The sequence below is a fragment of the Rana temporaria genome, chromosome 3, assembly GCF_905171775.1.
Source record: "Rana temporaria chromosome 3, aRanTem1.1, whole genome shotgun sequence".
Lineage (NCBI taxonomy): Eukaryota > Metazoa > Chordata > Amphibia > Anura > Ranidae > Rana > Rana temporaria.
This window is the reverse complement of record NC_053491.1, coordinates 440,943,034-440,967,328: the sequence shown is the minus strand read 5'-3', so window position 1 is coordinate 440,967,328 and position 24,295 is coordinate 440,943,034. Positions and strand designations below refer to the sequence as shown.

The 24,295-nt window shown below is 43.1% G+C and overlaps 1 protein-coding gene across 1 annotated transcript in view; it reads left to right on the top strand.

Annotated features, from left to right (window-relative positions):
• The window catches only part of LOC120930549 (potassium channel subfamily T member 2-like), a 226,446-nt gene that overhangs the window by 86,643 nt on the left and 115,508 nt on the right, over positions 1 to 24,295 (top strand). The window contains exon 9 of the mRNA XM_040341725.1: positions 21,526 to 21,706. Coding sequence (XP_040197659.1) covers positions 21,526 to 21,706 — 181 coding nt within the window. The remainder of the gene's footprint in view (positions 1 to 21,525; positions 21,707 to 24,295) is intronic.

The window sequence follows — 24,295 nt, the reverse complement described above, 5'->3', positions numbered from 1 at the left end:
GGCACTGCAGTAAGAAAGTTGAGTATTTAAAAATGTTTTAACAGGTATGCCTTGCTTCATTTATTACATATAGCATACCAGTTAGCAGGTGCCAACTAGGGGCTAGATTCAGAGAGAGTTATGCCGCCGTATCAGTAGATACGCTATCGTAACTCTGAATCTACGCAGTCGCAAATTTAAGCGTATTCTGGAAACCAGATACGCTTAAATTAGGCTAAGATACGAGCAGCGTAAGTCTCCTACGCCGTTGTATCTTAGGGTGCATATTTACGCTGGCCTCTAGGTGGCGCTTCCTTTGATTTCAGCGTATAATATGCAAATGAGCTGGATACGCCGATTCAGAAACGTACGTGCGCCCGGCGAATTTTTTTACGTCGTTTGCGTAAGGATTTTTCCGGCGTAAAGTTACTCCTGCTATATGAGGCATTGCCAATGTTAAGTATGGACGTCGGGACAGCGTAGAATTTTACGTTGTTTACGTCATTTGCGTAAGTCGCTCGCGAATATGGCTTAGCGTAAATTACGTTCACGTCGAAAGCATTGACTATTTGCGACGTGATTAGGAGCATGCGCACTGGGAGACGTTCACGGACGGCACATGTTTTATTTACATAAAACACGCCCACCTCCTCACAATTTGAATTCGGCGCACTTACGCCGGCAGATTTACGCTACGCCGCCGTAACTTAGGACGCAGGTTCTTTGTGAATACAGAACCTGCCTCACTAAGTTACGGCTGCGTAGCGTATCTCAGATACGCTACGCCCGCACAAAGTTACGGCGGGCTATCTGAATCTAACCCTAGCTCTTTTGCCTTCCCTTCCCTGAGATGGACTTTTCCCTCATCCCTGCTCCAGGCCTATCCCAGAACTGCATATCTCAAAGATGGTCTGTAATCTTACATGGTAGCTCACAGCAGATTCCCGCGTCAACCTTCTGACCTCCCTCATCTGGATCCAGCCTTTATAATAGAAAGAGATGGTCCAATCCATAGTATACAGTACACCCAGGGCATGGTATTCTCCTTAAAGGGGTACTAACCCCTGCTTACAGACCCCACACCTTTTTGAACTGATAAAAAGGGACACCTTTTACCACCTGTAGCATTGACCTCATAGGAGCCACTGACTTTAACTGTTCTCTCCCAAAACAGTGTAGAGTCAGCCAGGCACACGGCAACAGCCAATTCACTCCAGCTTATTAAACAGTCTTGGACAGTGATAGTGAACCTTGGCACCCAAGATGTTTTGGAACTACATTTTCCATGATGCTAATGCACTCTGCAGTGTAGTTGAGCATCATGGGAAATGTAGTTCCAAGACATCTGGGGTGCCAAGCTTCACCATCATGTTCTATTTGCTTGTAGAACTTGCAACAGGACAGGGTTTGGGGTGGTATGGGATACATCAAAGCATTGAAGCACAATAGACAGAGGATACTCTTCTCTTAGCATAGTATATCTCTCATAGCTAGGTGAGTGAAGGTAAATGTAGTCTGATGCAGTTTTAAGTCTCATGGCTGGGGACCATGATCAGAAGTAATTGTAGACTGAAGCAATCTATAGTCTCGAAGCTGAGGACCATAAGGTAGTTTGCAGCACAAGTAAATTAAGATTGAAGCAGTCTGTAGTCTCAGAGCTGAGCTACAGCTGGTGCCCCAGAAGTAGAACAGCACACAGTCACTAAATCTTGAGCTTGGCTTAGTGCTCACAATATTCTGGGTAGCTGCACACCTCCCAGCTTCAATCAGGCACTATTCAGTGAGTTCCCCCAGGGCCGGCCCTATGATGGGACCGGGTAGTACCATGGGTACCAGGCAGCACTTTTAGGGGGGCAGCATATTTTTTGTGCTATAAATATATTTTTAACTTTTTGCTATAATAAATATCCCCAAAATTTAGAAAGAATAAACTATTTTCTTCAGTTTAGGCCAATATGTATTCTTCTACATATTTTTGGTACCAAAAAAAAAAAAAACACAATTAGCGTACATTGATTAGTTTGCGCAAAAGACATTGTGGCCGCTGGCAATTCACAGGTCCCTTTATACTCCTGGATACATGTATAGAGCCATGGCAGGTCCTTTTATACGCCTATATGCATGTATAGAGCCATGACAGGTCCTCTTTATACATCTATAGATCCATGACAGGCCCTCGTTATACTCCTTTATACATGTATAGAGCCATGACAGGTCCTCTTTATACTCCTATATACATTTATAGAGCCATGGCAGGTCCTCTTTATATTCCTTTACATGTAAAGAGTCTCGACAGGTCCTCTATATACATGTATAGAGCCATGACAGGTTCTCTTTATACATCTATAGAGCCATGACAGGCCCTCGTTATACTCCTTTATACATGTATAGAGCCATGTCAGGTACTCTTTATAGTCCTATATACATTTATAGAGCCATGACAGGTCCTCTTGATATTCCTTTACATGTAAAGAGTAATGACAGGTCCTCTTTATACTCCTTTATACATGTATAGAGCCATGACGGGTCCCCTTTAGCTATCATGATATAAAATAATGAATGTGGGGTCCTTTTGGTTGGCGTGATTTTTTTTCTGGGGGGGGGGGGGCAGCATTTCATTCTTGGTCCCAGGCAGCACAATGTCTTGGGCCGGCACTGAGTTCCCCAGATCACATTCTTACTTCAGAACAAATTAGGAATAGACCCCCCAACTTCAGCAAGATTGCCTCGAAGGGGCAGTAGCCCTAAAGACTGGGGATTCCTCCAGCAGGACAAGACATGGGCTGCTCCAGGCCTCTCCAGGGATTGGCTGGAGCATAATAAATATTCAGGCTGCCCACCTGAATCTTCCAGCCCTCTGTCCTCTAGAAAACTCTAGAATGCTAGAGGAAGAGATCAAACCTGTAGTCTGTGGGACCTAGAACAGCCCAAAGAAATCAACAGTTGCTCCAATGATTACAGAGGAACCCAAATTACCTAGCAGCAACCTTTCTAGGATGGTTCTACACACACAGTAGGTAAGCAAAGGACATGTCCCTTTACGAGGACCACAGAGATGTATTATGCAGAAAATAATTGGCTAAACCACGCAAGTGCTTTTTGACCTCTATTCTTCCTTTATATTAGCTTTGGAAATTAACAAATGTAGTAAAAGGTAGGATGGATAAAAAGTTTAGTGCAGCAGAACACTATTTGGTAGTAAATTATACATTTTGTTTAGCCCCTTGCCAACCAAGCCTTTTCTGGCACTTTTTATTTACGATTTAAGTTTAAATCTGTATTTTTTGCTAGAAAATTTCTTAAAACCCCCTAAACATTATATATTGTTTTTTTTAGCAGAGACTCCAAAGAATAGAGAATACAATGGCGATTGTTGCACGGTATTTGCGCAGCAGTTTTCAAAATACCTTTTAAAAGCAAAAGATCAAAATTAAAAAAATGTGATTTTTTTGCTTTACAAAAAAAAATAGTTTTCTTCCACCCTAGACCTGAAGTGATGTCATGACATTGCTGTGGTCCTCCAAGACCATAGAGGTGATCAGAGACAATCTGGTCTCTGGTAACTTCTATGGCCAGCCGTGCAAAACAGTGGATCATTTCTCTGAAACACATAATCACAACAGAAACTACCCAAGTGACCCTGATCAAAAGTTTACATACCCTGATGATTTTAGTCTGCTAACATGCACACAAGTTGACACAAAGGTGTTTGAATGACTATTAAAAGGTAACCATCCTCACCTGTGATCTGTTTGCGTGTAATTAGTGTATAGCCCTGTACACACGCTTGGTTTTCACGGCGGTAAAAAGTCGGGAAGAGGGGAAAGTCGAGAACCCAGCAGGAAAACTGCCATGGAGCTTTGGCTGGGAATCCCGACCGTGTGTATGCTCCATGGGCACTGCCTTGCAGTGTTTCCCATAGATTATTAGTAAATCTGGCGGCAAAAAAGCCGCCGGGAATCCTGACGGGAAAATGGGGAAGCAGTTTCTCTATTTTCCCGTTGGAATTCCCGTCTGTTTTCCTGACGGGAAAACTGCTAGGAAGCATACGCACGTCCGGTTTTTCTGGCCAAAAGCTCTCTTGGCAGTTTTCCTGGCTGGAAAATCTGTCATGTGTACGGGCTTATGTGTATAAAAGGTCATTGAGTTTCTGGACTCCTGACATACCCGTGCATCTTTCATCCAGTGCTGCACTGACGTTTCTGGATTCTGAGTCATAGGGAAAGCAAAAGAATTGTCAAAGGATCTGCTTGACTAAAATTTCAGCTGCCAGAAAAATTGTTTGGGATGCAAATAAAATCCCACAAATAACTTCAGATGAAATTCACGACTCTCTGAAAACATGTGGTGTGGCTGTTTCAAGATGCACAATAAGGAGGCGCTTGAAAAAAGATGGGCTGCATGGTCGAGTCGCCAGAAGAAAGCCATTACTACCCAAATGCCACAAAGTATCCTGATTACAATGCCAAACAGCACAGAGACAAGCCTCAAACCTTCTGGCACAAAGTCATTTGGAGTGATGAGACCAAAATTTTGAATTGGCTGCCCAATGACCGGGACCTTTTTTGCGATATGGCACTGCGTCGCTTTAACTGACAATTGCGCAGTCGTGCTGTACCAAAACAAAATTTACGCCCTTTTTTCCCACAAATAGAGCTGTCTTTTGATGGTATTTGATCATCTCTGCAATTTTTTATTTTTTGCGCTATAAACAAAGAGCATCAATTTTGGAAAAAACACAATAGGGGTTATTTACGAAAGGCAAATCCACTTTGCACTACAAGTACGAAATAGGGGATAGATTTATAGCATTTTTAATATTATTATTTTTTTACTAGTAATGGCAAGCGATCTGTGGTTTTTATCGGGACTGCGACAATATGGCAGACAGATCGGACACTTTTGACACATTTTTGGGACCATTGGCATTTATACAGCGATCAGTGCTATAAAAATGCACTGATTACTGTAAAAAAAAATCACTGGCAGGGAAGGAGTTAACACTAGGGGGTGATCAAGGGGTTTATTGTGTTCCCTAATGTGTGTTCTAACTTAAGGGGGAGGGGACTGACCTAGAGGAAATTACAGATCGGGGTTCCTAGCTATTTCCTCACTGAACAGAACAGGGATGTGTGTGTTTACATACACACGTCCCTGTTCTGCCTCTCGTGCCTGGAAAACAGTTGCGGCCGTCAATCATCGCGACCGCTGGCATACCTCCCAACATTTAAAAAATTCACTGCGGGACATTCTTTACATTTGTCATTGACGTTGTTGACCGGGGGGGGGAGGGTGCCGCGGGTCCGATCGGATTCGAGTTGTTGAGGGGGGGGGGGGGTTTGGTTGCCGCGGGTTGAATCGGAGGATTTGAGTTGTTGAGCAGGGGGGGGGGGGGTTCGCCGCGGGTCGGATCGCATTGGATTTGAGTCGTCGAGAGGGGGGGGGGTGCCTCCTGTCAAAGTTGTCTCTTACCTGTGCATGTCTCCCATCACACCGGATATTGAGCGGGGGTGCCGCGGATCGGATCGGGTGCCGCTGATCACCTCACCTGTGCACCGCTGTGCATGTTCCCCCTCAGACCCCGTGCTCCACCTTCTTGCACAGCTTCCTGTGCCGGAAAATTAACCAGTTTGCGGGACTGCGGGAGGATGCAGCCTGTGCGGGAAGTTCCTGCAGAATCCGTGCTGGTTGGGAGGTATGGGCTGGTCATAAGCATTGGCACCCCCGCGATGCAGCGCACGCCTGCTAGCCCGCTTAAAGCGGCCGGCATACAGCTACGACAGTTCGCGCAGCAGAGCCAGTATAACTGCGGCAGCTGGTCCGTAAGCGGTAAAAAAGAGTAAACACAGTTGATTTATAATAAATCGCTTCAGCCAAGCACTAATCATGAGTTAAAGAAAAGTTGTTGTGTTATTATTCATATTCTCTGAAAAATTGGCAAGAAATCATAAATTCTGCCAGGGTATGTAAACTTATGAGCACAACTATATATTACTGTCGGCAAGTGGATAGAGATGTACACATCAGACCAAAAAGAGAGAGGACCAAGGAGGCCACGAGGGACAGAGGGATCTGGCCTCAAAAGATGAATAGCTTCTCCAAATGAGGGACTGTTGGGAGCCGTGCTTATAGCAACAGGGTCACTTTGAGCTAACCTTAATTTGTAGTTTGCTATAGTGACTGTCAGCAATGTAGCAGGTGTGCGAAAAGTGACAATATGCTCCTGTCATATCAAAGGAACTCTACACCGAAGAAACATGTAAGACTTTTATGGAAAATGCTGAGATTTGCCTATAACTTCAGCTGTCTTTTATCTCTGGAACTATTGATCATTTTGACATGCGGTGGTTTTCACTCTGGGCAATCTCTGATTATGTATTTTTCATGATATGTTATTTGTGACAGGTTTACTTCAAGCCATGATATGCAGTTAAGCAATGTGTTAGGAGGTATAGGGAGAATTACATAACATTTATTATAGTCTTCAATGCATCTATTGTGATCCATTGACATGAGCTTTTCTGGAGCTGTAAAAGTCACTTGCCAGTGCAGCAGATTGTTTATTACTGTGCTGGTTGGCGGTAATATAATAATGGTGGGGATTTTCTACTGCTCTACCCTTAGGATACAAGCAAACAGACTGCTGTGCTTGAGCTGCCTACCTACTCACATGCATCTGTATTATTGTGCTGGGGGTGTCAGATTATGAGCTCCACTGGGGCAGAAACTGATAGGAAGAATGTAAATACTCTCTGGAAGATACCGTGAAATATGTTGACTCTGTATAACACTGGAAACAAATAAAATAAAATATGTGTGAGCCCTTAGTCAAAGTTTTAAGCACCATCTATTGGTTGCTGGTGGAAATCCATCTGTTTTTAACCACTTGCCACCCAAGCCAATTCTGCCACTCATCGCCTACATGTAAAAATCATATTTTTTTTACTAGAAAAATACTTATAACCCCCAAATATTATATCTGTTTTTTTTTTTTAGCAGAGACCCTACGGAATAAAATGATGGGCCTTGCAACTTTTTATGTCACACAGTAGAGCTGCACGATTAATCGTCAAGAATCGTTATCGCGATCTTTTTCCCGTTGCGATTCTTGACACAGAGTTTAACGATCTTTGAAATGAAAATAATTTTCTCTCTGCACTTTGGTATGCAAAGAATTCCCTCTCTGCTCTCAGCCCAAAGTCAAAGTCTGGGCAGAATATAGAACAGTACCCCTTCAAGAAGAGTGGGCAAAATCGGACTTTGAGGCTCGTGGAAGTATAAAAAATATATATTTTATTACATAAATTTACAAAATGTACACTAACAATGGTATAATGGAATGCAACTGATAACAATCACAATACAACCATTCAGAACAAAAGAATAGTGAAAGAATCCTATTGAAGTCGCCTACACGTTTCACCGTGGGGCTTCTTCAGGACGAAATGAACAGGATTATTGCTACTATGTAGCCATGATTTTCACAATCTGTGAATAGTACACATCATATTAGTACAGCATAAAAAATGATAATGATGATATTTACATAAAAGAAGAAATTCCTAAAACATATATCTTTATCAATTGATTAAAACCAGCGAAAAAACACACACATTTTTGCAATACATATGGGTTACAACATGTGGCTACATCACCTGATACACAGCGGTGGATATAATCATCCAGGAAGATTCCAATGATGGATGAAATATATACCGATGTTTTCAATCAAAGTCTGGGCAATCTGCCAAGTTTTGAAAACATTCTTTATTAGTGGAACGTTAAGTCTAAACATTGTATCACATTGACTTTTACATCAAATGAATAAACTTATGTATGTAAATTAGGAACGTTTACCACTTAGGCCCAGATTCTCAAAGGAGATACGCCGTCGTATCTCTGAGTCTGAGCCGTCGTATCTATGCGCCTGATTCTTAGAATCAGTTACACATAGATTTGTATTAGATCCGACCGGCGTAAGTCTCTTACGCCGTTGGATCTTAACTGCATATTTACTCTGGCCGCTAGGGGCGTGTACGCTGATTTACGCCTAGAAATATGTAAATCAGCTAAATACGCGAATTCACGAACGTACGCCCGGCCGACGCAGTACAGATACGCCGTTTACGTTAGGCTTTTCCCGGCGTAAAGTTACCCCTGCCATATGAGGCGTACATGTGGCGTACCAATGTTAAGTATGGACGTCGTTCACGCGTCAAATTTTTTTATTTTTACGTTGTTTGTGTAAGTCGTTCGCGAATAGGGCTGGGCGTCATTTACGTTCACGTCAAAAGCATTGACGATTTGCGGCGTAATTTCGAGCATGCGCACTGGGATTCTTTCACGAACCGTTCATGCACCGTTCGTGAAAAAAGTCAAATACGCGGGGTCACATGTAATTTAAATAAAAAACGCCCACATCATCCACATTTGAATTATGCGGGCTTACGCCGGCCTATTTACGCTACGCCGCCGCAACTTACGGAGCAAGTGCTTTGAGAATACTGCACTTGCCCGTCTAAGTTGCGGAGGCGTAACGTAAATAGGATAAGTTACGCCCGCTCAAAGATACGCCGTGGTACGTGAATCTGGCCCTTAATCACCGTGGGCCATATTCTGATACATTTCAGGCGGCGGAACGTATGTACTTTACGTTACGCCGCCGCAAGTTTAAGTGGCAAGTGCCGGATTCCCAAACCACTTACCTGTGAACTTGCGGCGGCATCGCGTAAAGTCCACCCGTGTAAGCCATCCTAATTCAAATGATCCAGGCAGGGGGCGTGGATCATTTAAATTAGGCGCGCTCCCGCGCCGATCGTAATGCGCATGCTCCGTCGGGTAAATTACCCGACTTGCATCGCGCTAAATGACGTCTCACGGACGTCATTTGTTTTGACTGTAACGTAAATGGCGTCCAGCGCCATTCACGGACGACTTACGTAAACGACGTTCAATTTTGAAATTTCGACGCGGGATCGACGGCCATACTTAACATTGAGTACGCCACCTAGGGGGCATCTTTATCTTTACGCCGCGTATCGCTTACGGAAACGACGTTAAAACACTACGGCGGGCAAGCGTACGTTCGAGAATCGGCGTGAGTAGTCATTTGCATATTCTACGCTGACCGCCACCTAGCGGTCAGCGTAAATATTGCAGCCTAAGATACAACGGCGCAGGCTGGTGTATCTTAGGCATGTTTAAGTGTATCTCATTTTGAGAATACACTTAAACATAGGAAAGGGACTTACGTAGGCGTATCTGTTGATACGCCTACGTAACTTGTTTAAGAATATGGCCCCAAACCTTTTTCTGACAGCTATTTTCAAGTTAAAATCATTATTTTTTCTTTGCTAGAAAATTACTTAGAACCCCCAAATATTATATATTTTTTTTAGTAGAGACCCTAGAAAATAAAATGGCGGTTGTTGCAATATTTTATGTTGCACTGTATTTGCGCAGCAGTCTTTTTAAATGCAATTTTTTTGGGAAAAAATTACTTTAATGAATTAAAAAAAAAAAATAGCCAGTAAAGTTAGCCCATTTTTTTTTTGTATAAATGTAAAAGATTTTACGCCGTGAGAATCGTGAGAGAATCGTGATCTTCATTCTAAGCAAAAAAATCGTGATTCTCATTTTGGCCAGAATCGTGCAGCTCTATCACACAGTATTTACGCAGCAATTTTTCAAACACTCTTTTTTATAAAAAATAAAAACAGTTTAACAAAAAAAAAAGAAAAAAAATGCTAAAGTTAGCCTTTGTATAATGTAAAAGATGATGTCACACTGATAAATAAATCCAAATAAATTGCGCACACTCGTGAAATGCCACCAAACTTCGGTACTTAAAGCGGTGGTTCACCCTCCTTAACAACAGTATAGCATTAAATTTGGCATAGTAGCGCGAGCTACAGTATGCCTGTCTGTATTTTTTTATCCCCGTACTCACAGTGCTATTGTACATTGAAGATTCCGTCTGCCGCGGGGAATGGGCGTTCCTATGGAGAGGGAGGATGATTGACGGCCGGCTCTGGCACGTCACGCTCCCCGAAGACAGCCGGAGTAGGTCTCGGCTCTTCACGGCGCCTGCGCACAGGCTATGCGCAGGCGCCGTGAAGAGCCAAGCCTATTTCGGCTATTTCCGGAGAAGCGTGACGTGCCAGGGCCGGCCGTCAATCACCTTCTCTCTCCATAGGAACGCCCATTCCCCGGAATCTTCAATGTACAATAGCACAGTGAGTACGGGGATAAAAAAATACAGACAGGCATACTGTAGCTCGCGCTACTATGCCGAATTTAATGCTAGAGGAAAAAATTTTTTTTTTTTTTTTATATAGGGTGAACCCCCGCTTTAAAAATCTCCATAGGTGACATTTTAATTTTTTTTTTTTTTACAGATTACATGTTTAAAGGCCTCTTGGCCTAAATTATTGCTCTCACTCTAACATTCGTGACAATACCTCATGTGTGGTTTAAACGCCATTTATATTTGCAGGCGTGACGTATGTATGCGTTCACCTCTGCTTGCGAGCACGCGGGGACGGGGCGCTTTATTTATTTTGTTATTGTTATTTTTTTATTGTTTATTTTATTTTTGTATTTTGACACTTTTCCTTTACATTTAGTTTTTTTGATCAGTTTTATTCCTTTTACAATGAATGTAAAAATCCCTTGTAATAGGAAATAGGGCATGACAGGTCCTCGTTAAAACGACATCTGGGGTCTATCGGCTCCCAAGATCTTGCCTCTAGGCTGGAAAGCCTGAGATAAAAAAAAAAAAACGATCTTGGCTTCCTAGCCGAAGAAACAGCAGTGTTTACATCTGCCGAGGGCAGACGTGATGTCATAACATTGCGCCCGGCCTTCAAAGGTCATAGAGATGACTGGGGACTATCAATTCATTCTCTGGCTCGCCGATTGCATGGGCGAGCTGGTAGAAGCACCGGAGGGCTGCTAAAGGGGGGGGCATCCCCTCCCTTTGCCTTTAAAAAACAATCAAGCGGCTGAACAGCCGCTATGATTGTTTTTACATGACAGGGAATCTCTGGCAGAAAAAAAAAGATATCTGAATAATGCCTGCAGGCACCATTCAGGTATCTCCACGTCCTTAACGTCATATGATGTCCTTGGGTGGGAAGTGGTTAATTCTTTTTTTTTTTTTGCTTTGCAAGCAGCCAACATCTGTTCATTTAAAACATAGTGATTAAGTTGGTGTAGTTTGCAGGACCAGAGTTATCATTAGGCATAGTAGGTGACAGAAGCGACAGGAGGCTTTTTCCTGTATAGTTTTCGGACATCTCTTCCCATCACCAATAGAATTAGTCATCTCATATATACTTATTTTGCATATATACTTATTTTACATATATACTTATTTACACATTATCACTTTAGTCTAATGCTGGCCTTACACTTGTAAAATTTACCTGGAATGTTCAGATGAGAAAGTATAAAAATCGCTTGTCCGACCATTTCATGGTGTCCTCATGGACTTGACTAGTCTTTAACCACTTCCCGCCCAAGGTACGTCTAAGGGGTATCTATAGGGATATCTGAATGATGCCTGCAGCTACAGGCATCATTCAGTTATCTTTTAGAGCCGGCAATTCTGTGCGCTGTTCCGCCGCTTGATCGTTCTTACAGGTGGTGAGAGTGGACATCCTCCCTCCCGCCACCCTCCGGTGCTTCTACCGACTCACCGATGTGATCGGTGAGTCGAAGAACATACCTGCCGGCCCCGGAGGCCTACTATAGAGATTTCCAGATGGACCTGATGGTTGCCGGAGTCTCTATGATTGTTCGGAGGCCAGGCGCGATATTATGACATCACGCCTGGCCTCTGCCTTGGCTGGGAAGCCGTGATCATTTTCTTTTTTTATTTCAGGCTTTCCATCCAAGAGGTGAGATGTGGGGTCTTATTGACCCCAAATCTCGCTGTAAAGAGGGCCTGTCATGATTATTCCTATTACAGGGAATGTTTACATTCCTTGTAATAGGAATAAAAGCAGTAAAAAGTTTAAAATAGAATTAACAATAAAAAAATAAATAAATGTAAAGTGCCCCTGTCCGCGTTTCGCCGTTGGGCTTCCTCAGGACGAGACAATAAGGATTTTTGGCAATATATAAATATATTTATATATTGCCAAAAATCCTTCTTGTCTCGTCCTGAGGAAGCCCAATGACGAAACGCGTAGGCGCCTTCAAAGGATTTGTCCATATTTAATTATTTATTAATTTATATGGTTTTACCTATTTTTCACTAATGCTGTAACTTTTCTATTTCCGTAATAAATATTATATTTTATACATACTTCCGTCTTGCCTCAAAGTCCGATCATCAATCACTCTAGTGATTGTTTTTTCCTTGTTCCTCGCTTAAGGTTACAAGCCCTCCGCAACTATCCCATGTAGGCACTGCATAATTGTCGTGTTCTGGAATGCTAAATACTGTATGTTATTTTGTGAATGAAGTGCCTTGTCTTTGAAACTCATTTGAACATTTATTGTAATTAATATTTTTCCACTATTTGGCAGAGTAAACAGTTTTTGTCTGATGCCTCTGCACCATAACCGCAAGCAAGCCCCACATAAATGCATGTGACAGGGTGACAATGCAGCAGCACAATTGGTAGACAGTTGTCATCTCATTAAAGGAAGTGTGTATGCAGGTGCAGTCTACTTTCTCCACTGCAGGTGGCGCTCAATCACAACAGCATTGCAGGGGGAGAGGAAGTCAAGAGGCACATGGCTTCTCTATGGATTGCTGGGTCACTGGGGAAGCTATTTGATTGGATGATGCCATCCCAGGTGACTCTAGAAGCCATCTTGGATCAAGCAGAGCCTATTTAGTTCCTGTAAAAACAAAAATGAGTGCAGCACTACTTTGAACCCCCCATATTGCCTTACATAGTGCAAAAGTTTAAATATTTTTTTAATAATAAGTGGATTAAATTCAACATATAAATACTCTCTGAAGTGCAAAAATACATTAAACAAAAACTAATATATGCATAAAGTGCAATGTGTCCATAAATTAATTTAATATAATAAAGTGTAAATTGTGCATAAACCTGCTCCAATGAGCTAATTGAAAATCCAAACAAATATCATCTCACCGTCCATGTATATGAAACATATTCATAAAGTGTATGTGTCTATCCTCCACCTGTCAGATCTAAACGCTCACCTCACATTAAGACCCATGTTTCACCAGCGGGTCATAATTAGCTGTTCCCCTCTGGGGGTAATGTTAGGTCTTTGTAGCGATCTGCCTCTCTGCATCTCCAATTTTCACCTGTCAGCTCTCACAGTCACAATAACAGATAGCATATGGTGATTCCAAATGAAAAACAAACAAACGATTTAGTGCTCTGTTTAAATGAAAAAAAAATAAAAAAAAAATAAATATATATATATATATATATATATATATATATATATATATATATATATATATATTTTGTCTATATTGTATATTTTTTTTGTTTTTAAAATATTTCATTTAAGTGGAATTGGGTTATGCTTAATTTCTAATAAATTGTATATATGCACAAATTTCTTCAGGTAATCTTTAAAAGAGATGTATGTTCTTTTGTTTTGTTTTTTAGAATCATACTTATCTAGGTGGATGCAGCATCACTCCAATGTTGCATCTATCCTCCAGCGTCTCTAACACTGAGAACCGAGCAATTGAACACTGCCGATCGCTCGATTCTCACAGCTCCGTCAGCTAAGAGCTGCTGTCAGTCACCGGTCTCTGCTCTGCCCCCTCCTTGCTCACTGGAGCACTGGGCTGTGGAGGGGGCAGGAGCGGCCGACTCAGGTTCTCAGCGGCTCGCTGAGAGGCTGAGCAAGGTGCCTGTCCAGGGATTTGGGTGGATCCTGACTCTATGATTGTGCCGACGTCCAAGTCTGGACCAACTCTGTGACGTCAGCAGAGAGCGGACTTTAGCCTGCTCTCTGCTGAAAACAGGTCACAAGAGTGCAAAGCTAACTGAACTCCTGTGATCCATAGGAGAAGTACATCCAAACAAGCTTTGGTTGTACTTCTTCTTTAAGGTTTTATGTTAATAAAGTATGGAATTTCTTGTAAAGTTGACTGCGAGGTGATATAGTAGACCAAAGGCTTTCCTCTGACCAATAAGGTAGAGGATAGAATAAAAATTTGGAAGAACTTTAATATACTTTGTTTGACCTGTACCCTTGGTCAGGATGTCCCCCAGGAGAAGCTGTTAGATACTATGCTCAGGGAGACACCTATTAGCAGTTCGATTTTTTTTAGTAAGCTAATTAGTCACTGTGGCACTTCAAATGCCCTATAGAGGGGATTGGTTGTCTGGTCATCAGCTGTAGTTGTGTATTTATAGAGTGGAGATGAGCCGGGGGTTTCACCTCTACTGAGGAAGCCCTCACCCAGGGACGTAACGCATATGAGGGGGCGGAGACTTTTTTAAATTGTCATCCTGTGGCCATCTCAAAGGTTTTAACTTATATGTCTGTACCAGCTAGCACTGCTTAAGTGCTTATTTATGTTAGTGTACCACTTTTCTCTTTATTTTGGGATTAAAATTTAAACTGCAAGCACTAGATCTTTTGTTTTGTTTTTCATTTGGAATTGTCATATGCTATTTGTTCCTGTGACTGTAAGAGCTGACAAGTGAATATTGGAGATACGGAGAGACAGATTGCTGCATACACCTAACATTATCCCCAGAGGGGAACAGCTGATTATGACCCACTTTTTTTAAGTCTGCTGTAGTGCGAAGCCTTGAATGAAAAAACCCATAAGTGAACAAAAAACGTGCACGTGAAGCACACTAAAAAGTGCACTTAAGGGTGTGCTTTAGTTTATCCCCGAAGAAGTAGGACCTCTCCCTGACCCCCGGGGTGCAAGGCTCCTGATGGGGACATAGGTTTACGTGATCTGCCTAGCCAGAAGGCCTGGCAGACCCTGTTTTTCTAGGACACCCGAAGCCATCCATCAAATACTAGGTCAGGGGAGCTTTCCCGAAGAGAGACCCCCAGGGGTGGGGAGGAAGGAACTCGAGGACCACACATCCTTCCCCTAGACTTCAGGGCAAGCCTGAGGACTCACACCCTTCACCCATGAGAAAACACACACAAAAGTGACAAACAGTGGTAGAAAAATAAATAAAAAAAGTGGCCGTGCAGATTGTGCACCGGCTAGGCTCTGAGGCCTGGTAGGCAAAAATTGCTCTCAGGCTTATCCAAAAGGCCTAGCCCTAAAAGGAGCTGTGCAGAGGGAAAACAAATGTAGTGCTGTGACCATGTGTTCTGTTCACACCATGGGGTCCCACACACAAGTGTTACTAATGCCCTGTACTCACGCCCGTTTTTTCCATCGGAATAAACTCGGATGTTTTTTCCAAAGGAATTCCAATGGAATTCCGCTCAAGCTGTCTTGCATACACACGGTAACACCAAATTCCCACCATCAAGAACGCTGTGACGTACAACACTACGGAAAAAAAAATGAAGTTCAATGCTTCAAGCATGCGTCGACTTGATTTTGAGCATGCATGGTTTTTAGTGCATTGGAATTCTATACAGACGAACAGATTTTTCTATCTAGGTCCGTCGGAATTTCGGATGGAAAAAGTCTGATTGGGCATACACACGGTTGGAATATCCGATGAAAAGCTCCCATCTAACTTTTTCCAAGGCAGGCAGAAGATCCGCTGTGTATGTGCCCCTTGGGAGTGGTCACAGACACAGCGAATGTTCTGCCTTCCCAGCCCATGGCCAGACAAGGTATAACGTTCAAACCAGGAGGTAATGGACTCTTCCAGCTTTCCCGGGGGGTGAATCCCGTGCCCCAACTGCCTGTGGGTGCCCAGGTTTCTGTTCCAGCCGGTACTAACCTTCCAAGCCCCCATCACAATGCCAGCACAGAACCCCCACTAGATCACTGATAAGAACAGATATTACACTTGATCCTAATGAAAAGGGTCATAATGTGAGGTGAGTGTTTAGATCTCACAGGTGGAGGATAGACACATTAGAGATTTGTTTAATTTACATCACAGCGGATTTTGGTGGAAGAATTCCCTTGGGCTTTGTACGCAAATCCACACCGCGACAAAATGTGCACTTCCAGCGTCTCAATGCACACAAAGCACCAAACAATTCCTTTGTGCTTAAAAGCATGTTTGTATCAAGCTCTTTGGTACAAGGAATGTGAAGTACTTTATGGCACCAGGTACAATCAGGAACGATGCTGCTTCAAACTGGAATCTCAAGCTTCTGGGCAGAGCACAGAAACTCATGTTCTTTTATTCATTGGAAACAAAAGAATAACAAAGCAGGAAGTGATGGCCCCAACAGCCATTCACTTCCCTTAATACAAAATCACATGACAGGAAATGACAAACAGTAAAAGGGGAGGGCACTCAAAGAAAGGCAGGGGGAGGAAGTGCACACACCCCATCTTAGCCAGCATGGAGCCCACCCAGATATTGTTCAAAGTAAAACAATATCTAAATTAAGATCATTCTACTTGTTCTTACAGGCTTGAGACAATCTGCGGGGACACTGCCACTGCTGTTGTCAATATACGGTACAAGTACACCGACAAGGCAGATATCAATGTCCTCTCAAACAGATATGTATCCATAAGGGGATAGTGAAGTCCGCAAGAGAGATATAATAGGTTTCTCTCGTTATGCGGACTTCGCTTCTCTAATGTGTATAGTCATTGGAAAGCAAGCAGTCCAGCGCATTGCACTTGATTTTTTCAAACCAACTAACGCCCACACACACAGAGAACACGTTTCAATCCCATAAGAAGGTTTTCATACTGACCGTTTTTACCGCGGGTCTCGATTCAACCCAAGTGCGCTCTGCTAGAGCGCTCCTCGATTGCCACCTGTCTCCCTGTGTCTGATGTTTAATCTATAAAACACACATCCTAGAATAAAATGGCCACATATGTAAAATTTCCACAACAGGATTAACACTTGACTCCTTGGAGCAGATTTATGGACATTTTGCACGTTATCATATTACATTAGTTTACAGACATATTGCACTGTACATATTAGTTTTAATCAGATGTATTTTTGCACTTCAGAGAGTTTATATATGTTGGATTCAATGCATAATTTTTTAAGAAGTATTTACATGAGTTGCACTATATAAGGCAATACGGGGAGTTCACAGTAGCGCTGCACTCACACACTGGATATATTAGATATATTAATAGTCTGCTCATGTTAATAGAGTTGTGCTAATTGTATATTTAGGCCCTGGCTCCCAGGCTTTGCGCGCATTTTGCATGTGGGTAGTGTAGAGACAGGTCACCTCTCTGACCAGGGCCAGATTAAGAACATCATGGGCCTGGTGCTGAGGATTTTGGTGGGGCCTTTTAGGCTGCATTCACACCTCCGCGACAAGTAACGCCTCGTACACGGCGTATTTTGCCGCGAATATTGTAACTTTTTTTTTACAAATCCTTCCTATTGCTTTGTATGGCCGAACGCCAATGCCGCCTGAAAAAAAGGGTCCGGGACTTTTTTTCATGCCGCAGGTGTACGGCGTCTATGAGATGTGAACCATCTCATAGACAGCAATGGGAATTCTCCCCTCCAGCGGCACGAGCGGCCGGCGTCGGGCGTTTTGTCGCGGAGGTGTGAATAGGGGTGTAATAAATAATAAATAAATGCGTGGGAATGACATGAACGCAGCCCAGCCAAGGCAAGTGACCAAAGGCACAGAACCCAGAAGGAAGACCGGGTGAAGATGGAAGTGTCCAGGCCCCGCCTGATTCATCGCAGCACTGGAGGGCTCAGTCTGAAAATTGAAGTGTACACTAATGTGCTAATATGCTGTGCATACTTGTACATTGTGGCATAACCTACCACAGGGCCTCTAAAAAGTAGTAATGTCAGGAAAGTTTACTACCGCTTTATTATCACAGGATCCCAGGAGCCCCTCATGGGGCCCCCTACTGACCCGGTGGACGGTGGCCCTTGGGCAGTGCCTAAGTGCACAGTTGCCAACATTTAAAAAATATTTTCAGGGCCACTTTTTTATATAAGTGCTATATTTAGAGTAGCTGAGATCCCCGATGTTCCTCTATACATCATAGTAGTAATCACAAAATTAAATGAGTACTAATAATGGGGCAGAACAAATATGAGAACTGATATTTCCTTTAGTTGAACTAACAAAAGTGTGTCCATTCTAGAGCTGGTAACATTGAGGATATTCAGTATAATTTTAAAGAACTGTTTTTGTGGGTAAGCGACATAGGGGAGGAGTATGGACGGTATATAAGTGGGAAGTATGTGCAGGTGAGGGAGAGGAATGTGGATGGTCTAACAGTGGGCACTATGTACGGGAGAGGAGTACAAAGGGTACGGAAAAAAGCACTATGTACAGGAGAGGAGTGTGAAGGGTATGACAATGGGCAGTATGTACAGGAAGAGTGAGGGGGTATGACAGAGGGTAGTACGTACCAGAGAGAAGTGTGGAGGGTATGATGGGGCAGTATGTACAGGAGAGGAGTGTGGAGGGTATGACAGTGGGCAGTATGTACAGGAGAGGAATGTAGACGGTATGATAGTGGGCTCTATGTATAGGAGAGGAGTGTGGAGGGTATGACAGTGGGCAGTATGTACGGGAGAGGAATGTAGACGGTATGATAGTGGGCTCTATGTATAGGAGAGGAGTGTGGAGGGTATGACAGTGAACACTATGTATAGGAGAGGAGTGTGGAGGGTATGACAGTGGGCACTATGTATAGGAGAGGATTGTGGAGGGTATGACAGTGAGCAGTATGTACAGGAGAGGAGTGTGGAGGGTGCGACAGTGGGCACTAAGTACAGGAGAGAAGTGTATGACAGCAGGCACTATGTACAGGAGAGGAGTGTGAAGGGTATGACAGTGGGCGCTATGTATAGGAGAGGAGTGTGGAGGGTATGACAGTGGGCACTATGTACAGGAGAGGAGTGTGTAGGGTATGACAGTGGGTACTATGTATAGGAGAGAAGTGTGGAGAGTATGACAGTGGGCACTATGTACAGGAGAGGAGTGTGGAGAGTATGACATTGAGCACTATGTACAGGAGTGGAAGGATGTTTAGGGACTGAGTAGTGGTTAAGCGGGTCATACATGGATTGAAATTACGCCATTTATGCAGAGACCAGCCATAGTCAATCTATGTATGGGCTAGCTGGTTTTACACAAGTCAATCTATTAATCAACTTGAGTACAACCAGCCTGTTTTTTTTCTTAAAACAATCAGTGCTGCCAGCTATAGTTAGCAACACTGATCATTGTACGCACTGGCAGAACACAATAACACTGCAGGAGTGATTCCCCCATCCACAGGTCAGCAGGTGAGAGGGTGTGTGGGGACAGGCTGGGGAGAGATACTAGTCAGTGGCTGGGTAGGCACTGGTAGTATCAGAGCCAGATACACACAGGTTACATACGCCACGATCGTTAGAGCGAGAACAATAATTCTAGTACTAGACCTCCTCTGTAACTCTAAACATGTAACCTAAAAATATGTAAAGCATCGCTTAGGATACCAAAAGAAATTGTGCTAACTTAACTAACTAACTGTTTTTTTAATGAATGAAACATTTTTTTCCAAAAAAACATGTTTGAAAAATTGCTGCGCAAATACCGTGCTAGAGCTGCACAATTAATCGTTAAAAAAATTGTGATCTCGAATCAACCCCCCTGACGATCTTCAATGCAGAGTTTGCTGATTCTTTCATATAACAAGTGGAGAGACTTTCAGCTGTCAAAAGAAAATATCTGGGCAGTCTGCCAAGTTTTTAACAGGAAACATTGTAACTGACATTTCCTTCTTAGATCAAAGGGATACACTTCTGTGTGTAAAGAACAAATCTGGGCAGTCTGCCAAGTTTGTAAACAAAATGAAACATTGTAACTAACTAACATTGTAACTAAATTTAACCACTTAAAGTCCAACACTTGTTTCTTAAGTTAGAAAGCAATATTATTTGCTAGAAAATTACTTGGAACTGCCAAACATTATATATATTTTAGCAGAGACTCTAGGGAATACAATGGCTATTGCTGCAATATGTTATGTCACACTGCATTTTCCCACTTCAATGAATAATAAAAACCATAAAAACAAAACAGTGAAGTTAGCCCATTTTTTTTTTTTTTTTTTTTTATGTGAAAGATGATGTTACGCCGCAACAATCGTGAGAGAATCGTGATCTATCTTCTAAGCAAAAAAATTGCAATTCTCATTTTAGCCAGAATTGTGCAGCTCTGTACCCTGCAACATAAAAAGTGCAAAGACCACCATAGAGTAATTTTCTAGCAAAAAAACAAATGATGATTTTTACATGTAGTAGAGAAGTGTCAGAATTGGCCTGGGTGGCAAGGGGTTAATTACCATGAGTAATATACAAATAATTATTATAAGCACTGTGATCCTATCAGTCTGCTGTAGTGTGTCAGCTTGTATTTATATTGGCCGCTCTGAATGTAGCTTCTGACTGCGCAAGCAGGCATGTATCTCCGGAACCATAAATGATAGCCGTCCCATATTTTAACCAGTTGTGGGGTAGCTCTTCCCATGCCTACCCCCAAATGTGGGGTTTCTGTGACCTCTGGTCATCGAGCTACAACCCCCCAAATTCGATCTTAGAAAAAAAAAAATCTTAAAAAAAAAAAAAAAAAAAATTTTTTTTTTTTTTTTTTTGGGCAAATGGGCCTATCTTGAGAAAGGGGCCTGGAGCTGCAGCTCCATCAGCCCCATTGTTAATCCGGCCCTGCCTCTGACATGGGCAGTGATTAGCGGCAGGGAGAGGCTCCAGGAAAGTAGGGAAAGGACAGGGATAGGGACACGCCATTCTTCCCGGACGACTCCCCACTTGGTGAGGACCAGACAGATTGCTGCCCCCCCCCCCCCAAAGTCAGACACTGTCAGCATGAGGAGACCTGTTCTGTTTCAGGTTGCTACTGCATTCTGTGAGGCCCCGTACACACGACCGAGTTTCTCGGCAGAATTCAGCCAGAAACTCGATCGGAGCCGTATTCTGCCGAGAAACCCGGCCGTGTGTACACTTTCGGCCGAGGAAACCGACGAGGATCTCGTCGGGCCAAATAGAGAACATGTTCTCTATTTCCTCGTTAGTCAACGGGGAAACTTGGCTCGCCGAGATCCTCGGCGGTTTCACAAGGAACTCGACGAGCAAAACGATGTGTTTTGCCCGTCGAGTTCCTCGGACGTGTGTACGGGGCCTGAGTGTTCCCGATTGTCTTCCCGCCAGTTTTGTTGTAACTGCTGAACTTTTACATCAATATAAATCCTGTTCTTTCCAACTGCACAGTGTTTACTGCCGCCACAGCACACTGCACCTCCCCACAAGTGCCTGAACAAAGACATTTATATCAGGATCACCAGGGATTCTTTTAATGAAAGCTGCAGATTGAAAAGATTGAGATGCTTTCTCTAACCTTAATCATGTTTTCTTGTCTGTTAGATCTCTGTGTTTTTCCAATGTTTTTACAGTCTCTCTCATCTTCTCTCCTTAGTATCTGCGGCATTCAGCACCTGGAGAGAGCAGGCAATAATCTCACTCTCTTTGACTCCTTATACTTCTGCATTGTCACCTTCTCCACTGTGGGTTTTGGTGATGTAACTCCAAAGATATGGCCATCACAGCTTCTAGTGGTCATCATGATCTGCGTTGCCCTTATTGTGCTACCTATCCAGGTAAATTTGGCTGCCTGAGCTAAAGAAAAAAAAAATACTGTACATTATTATTATTATTATTATTATTATTATTATTATAATACAGGATTTATATAGTGCCAACAGTTTGCACAGCGCTTTAAAACATCAAGGAAGACAGTACAGTTACAATACAATTTAATACAGGAGGGCCCTGCTCGTTGGAGCTTGCAATCTAGAAGGGAGTGTCAAGTGGAACAAAGGATAGTAGCTGTGGTGGATGATCAGATGGACTAAATGAAAATACAATGGTTAGGTGTGGGTAGGATAGGCTTTTCTGAAGAGCAGGGTTTTCAGGGATCCTCTAAAAGCTAATAGAGTAGTAGATAGACGGACAGATTGGGGTAAGGAGTTCCATAGGCTTGGAGAGGCTCTGGAAAAGTCCTGGAGATGAGCATGGACGCAGGTGATGAGAAAACTAGAGAGAAGGAGGTCGTGAGAAAAACGAAGAGAGTGATTAGGTTGATATTTAAAGACTAGGTCAGTGATGTAGCTGGGGCAGAGCTGTGGATGGCTTTGCAGGTAGTTGTTAGTATTTTGAATTTAATTTGTTGGGTAAGCGGAAGCCAATGGATGGATTGACAGAGAGGAGTAGCAGAGACCGATCGGTTTGATAAGGTGGATGAGTCTGGCAGCAGCATTCATGATGGACTGAAGGGGGGATAGAGTATGCAGAGGTAAGCCAATGAGGAGGGAGTTGCAGGAATTTAGGTGAGAGATGACCAGGGAGTGAATTAGGAGCTTTGTTGTTTCAATAGTTAGAAAGGGGTGTATTTTGGAGATGTTGCAGAGGTTGAGGCGGCAAGATTTGGACAGTGATTGGACGTGGGGCTTAAAGGAGAGTTCAGAGTCCAGGACTACTGATAGGACTTTGGCATGTGGGGATAGGCTGATAGTTGTGCCATCAATTTTGACAGAGAGATCAGGAGAAGAGGCACGTGGGGGGAGGAAAAATTATGAGTTCGGTTTTGGATAGATTAAGTTTGAGGTGGTGTGACATCCAAACTGATATATCTGACAGTAAATTAGTGATACGTGAGGAGAATGAAGGAGCGTGTTGAGGGGCAGAGAGGTAGATTTGAGTGTCGTCAGCGTAGATGAACATTTCCTCATGTTTTATCCCTTTAAAGTGTAAGTAAACCACCCTATCGTTTTCAGCCGAGGAAGCTGCCATCTTTGCCTTTGTTTAATCCACAACTGCCATGATGCTGCACATGTGATCAGTTATGACACTAGCCATTGGAAGGTTTGACAGTTTGGTTGAGAGCACAACGAATGGGAGTGTTACATTTCCAGCACGTGCCAGAAATTAAACTGTTTTATGGATGGGTACAGACTGGACACTTTTGACACTTTTTTGGGACCACTGACATTTATACAGCGATCAGTGCTATAAAAATGCACTGTTTACTGTATAAATGACACTGGAAGGGAAGGGGTTAACACTAGGGGGTGATCAAGGGGTAAAATGTGTTCCCTGAGAGGTGTTTCTAACTGTGGGGGAAGTGTACTGACTGGACTAGGAGAGAGATCACTGTTCCTAATCACTCTCTACTCCCCTAACAGAATGGGGATCTGTTTGTTTACATTGACAGATCCCCGTTCTGCCTCTCTGTGGAGCGATCACAGGTGGCCGGAAGACATCGTGGCTGCACACATCAGTTCCCCTGCCGTGCAGCTATAACTGTTTAAAGGTTCGACGTACAGCTACGGCGATTCGTGGGAACTAGCCGACCTGCCGCAGTATAATGACTGTCGCTGGTCGGCAAGTGGTTAAATATTTAATTGCCGTACTGTTGCAATCGCATGCATTGCATGGCAATCATGGGTTTAAACCGCAGCACGTCAGTGTGAAAGCTGCCCTATGAAGATTGCCAACCGCTGTGGCAGACGCAGCACTATGAAGTGCCTTTATGCGCTGTGGCATTAGAATAATTTTGATTTATCTGATCTTTTAGTCCAACCAAGACTATCTGTTACTCTATAATTCCTCTAGCACCGTTCTATGGAAGCAGTAGGTTTAAAGAGCACACCAAACTCTTGAGATAACTTCTTTATTAACTTCAGCTTTTCTTCATATATAACACTGACAATTTCGCAGTAGACAGTCCATGTACAAACACGTGTTGAATAAAGTATAACAAAATGCCGGTTCAACTGTTCAATCTTGTCATTCTATTTTGGTCACTTGCTTCCATAAAACAGAACTCTGAGTGGATGTGTGTCTGCTCAGATCTTCTCTCTCTGGTGTAATGAATTTCTAGCACAGGGGTCTCAAACTGGAGGCCCTCCAGCTGTTGCCAAACTACAAGTCCCATGAGGCATTGCAAATCTGACAGTTACAAGCCTGACTTCCACAGGCAGAGGCATGATGGGACTTGTAGTTTCGCAACTGCTGGAGGGCCGCCAGTTTGGGAACTTTCCAGACAAAATGGGTGTAAGGCTGGGTGTGATTGGCCAGGACTCCTGCTCAATGTGAGATTGGCTGTGATTGGCCAAGACTCCTGATGAGTCACAAAAGCTTAACTCTATGCTTTCTGGTTTCAATTCTGCTGGGTATTGAGCTTACAT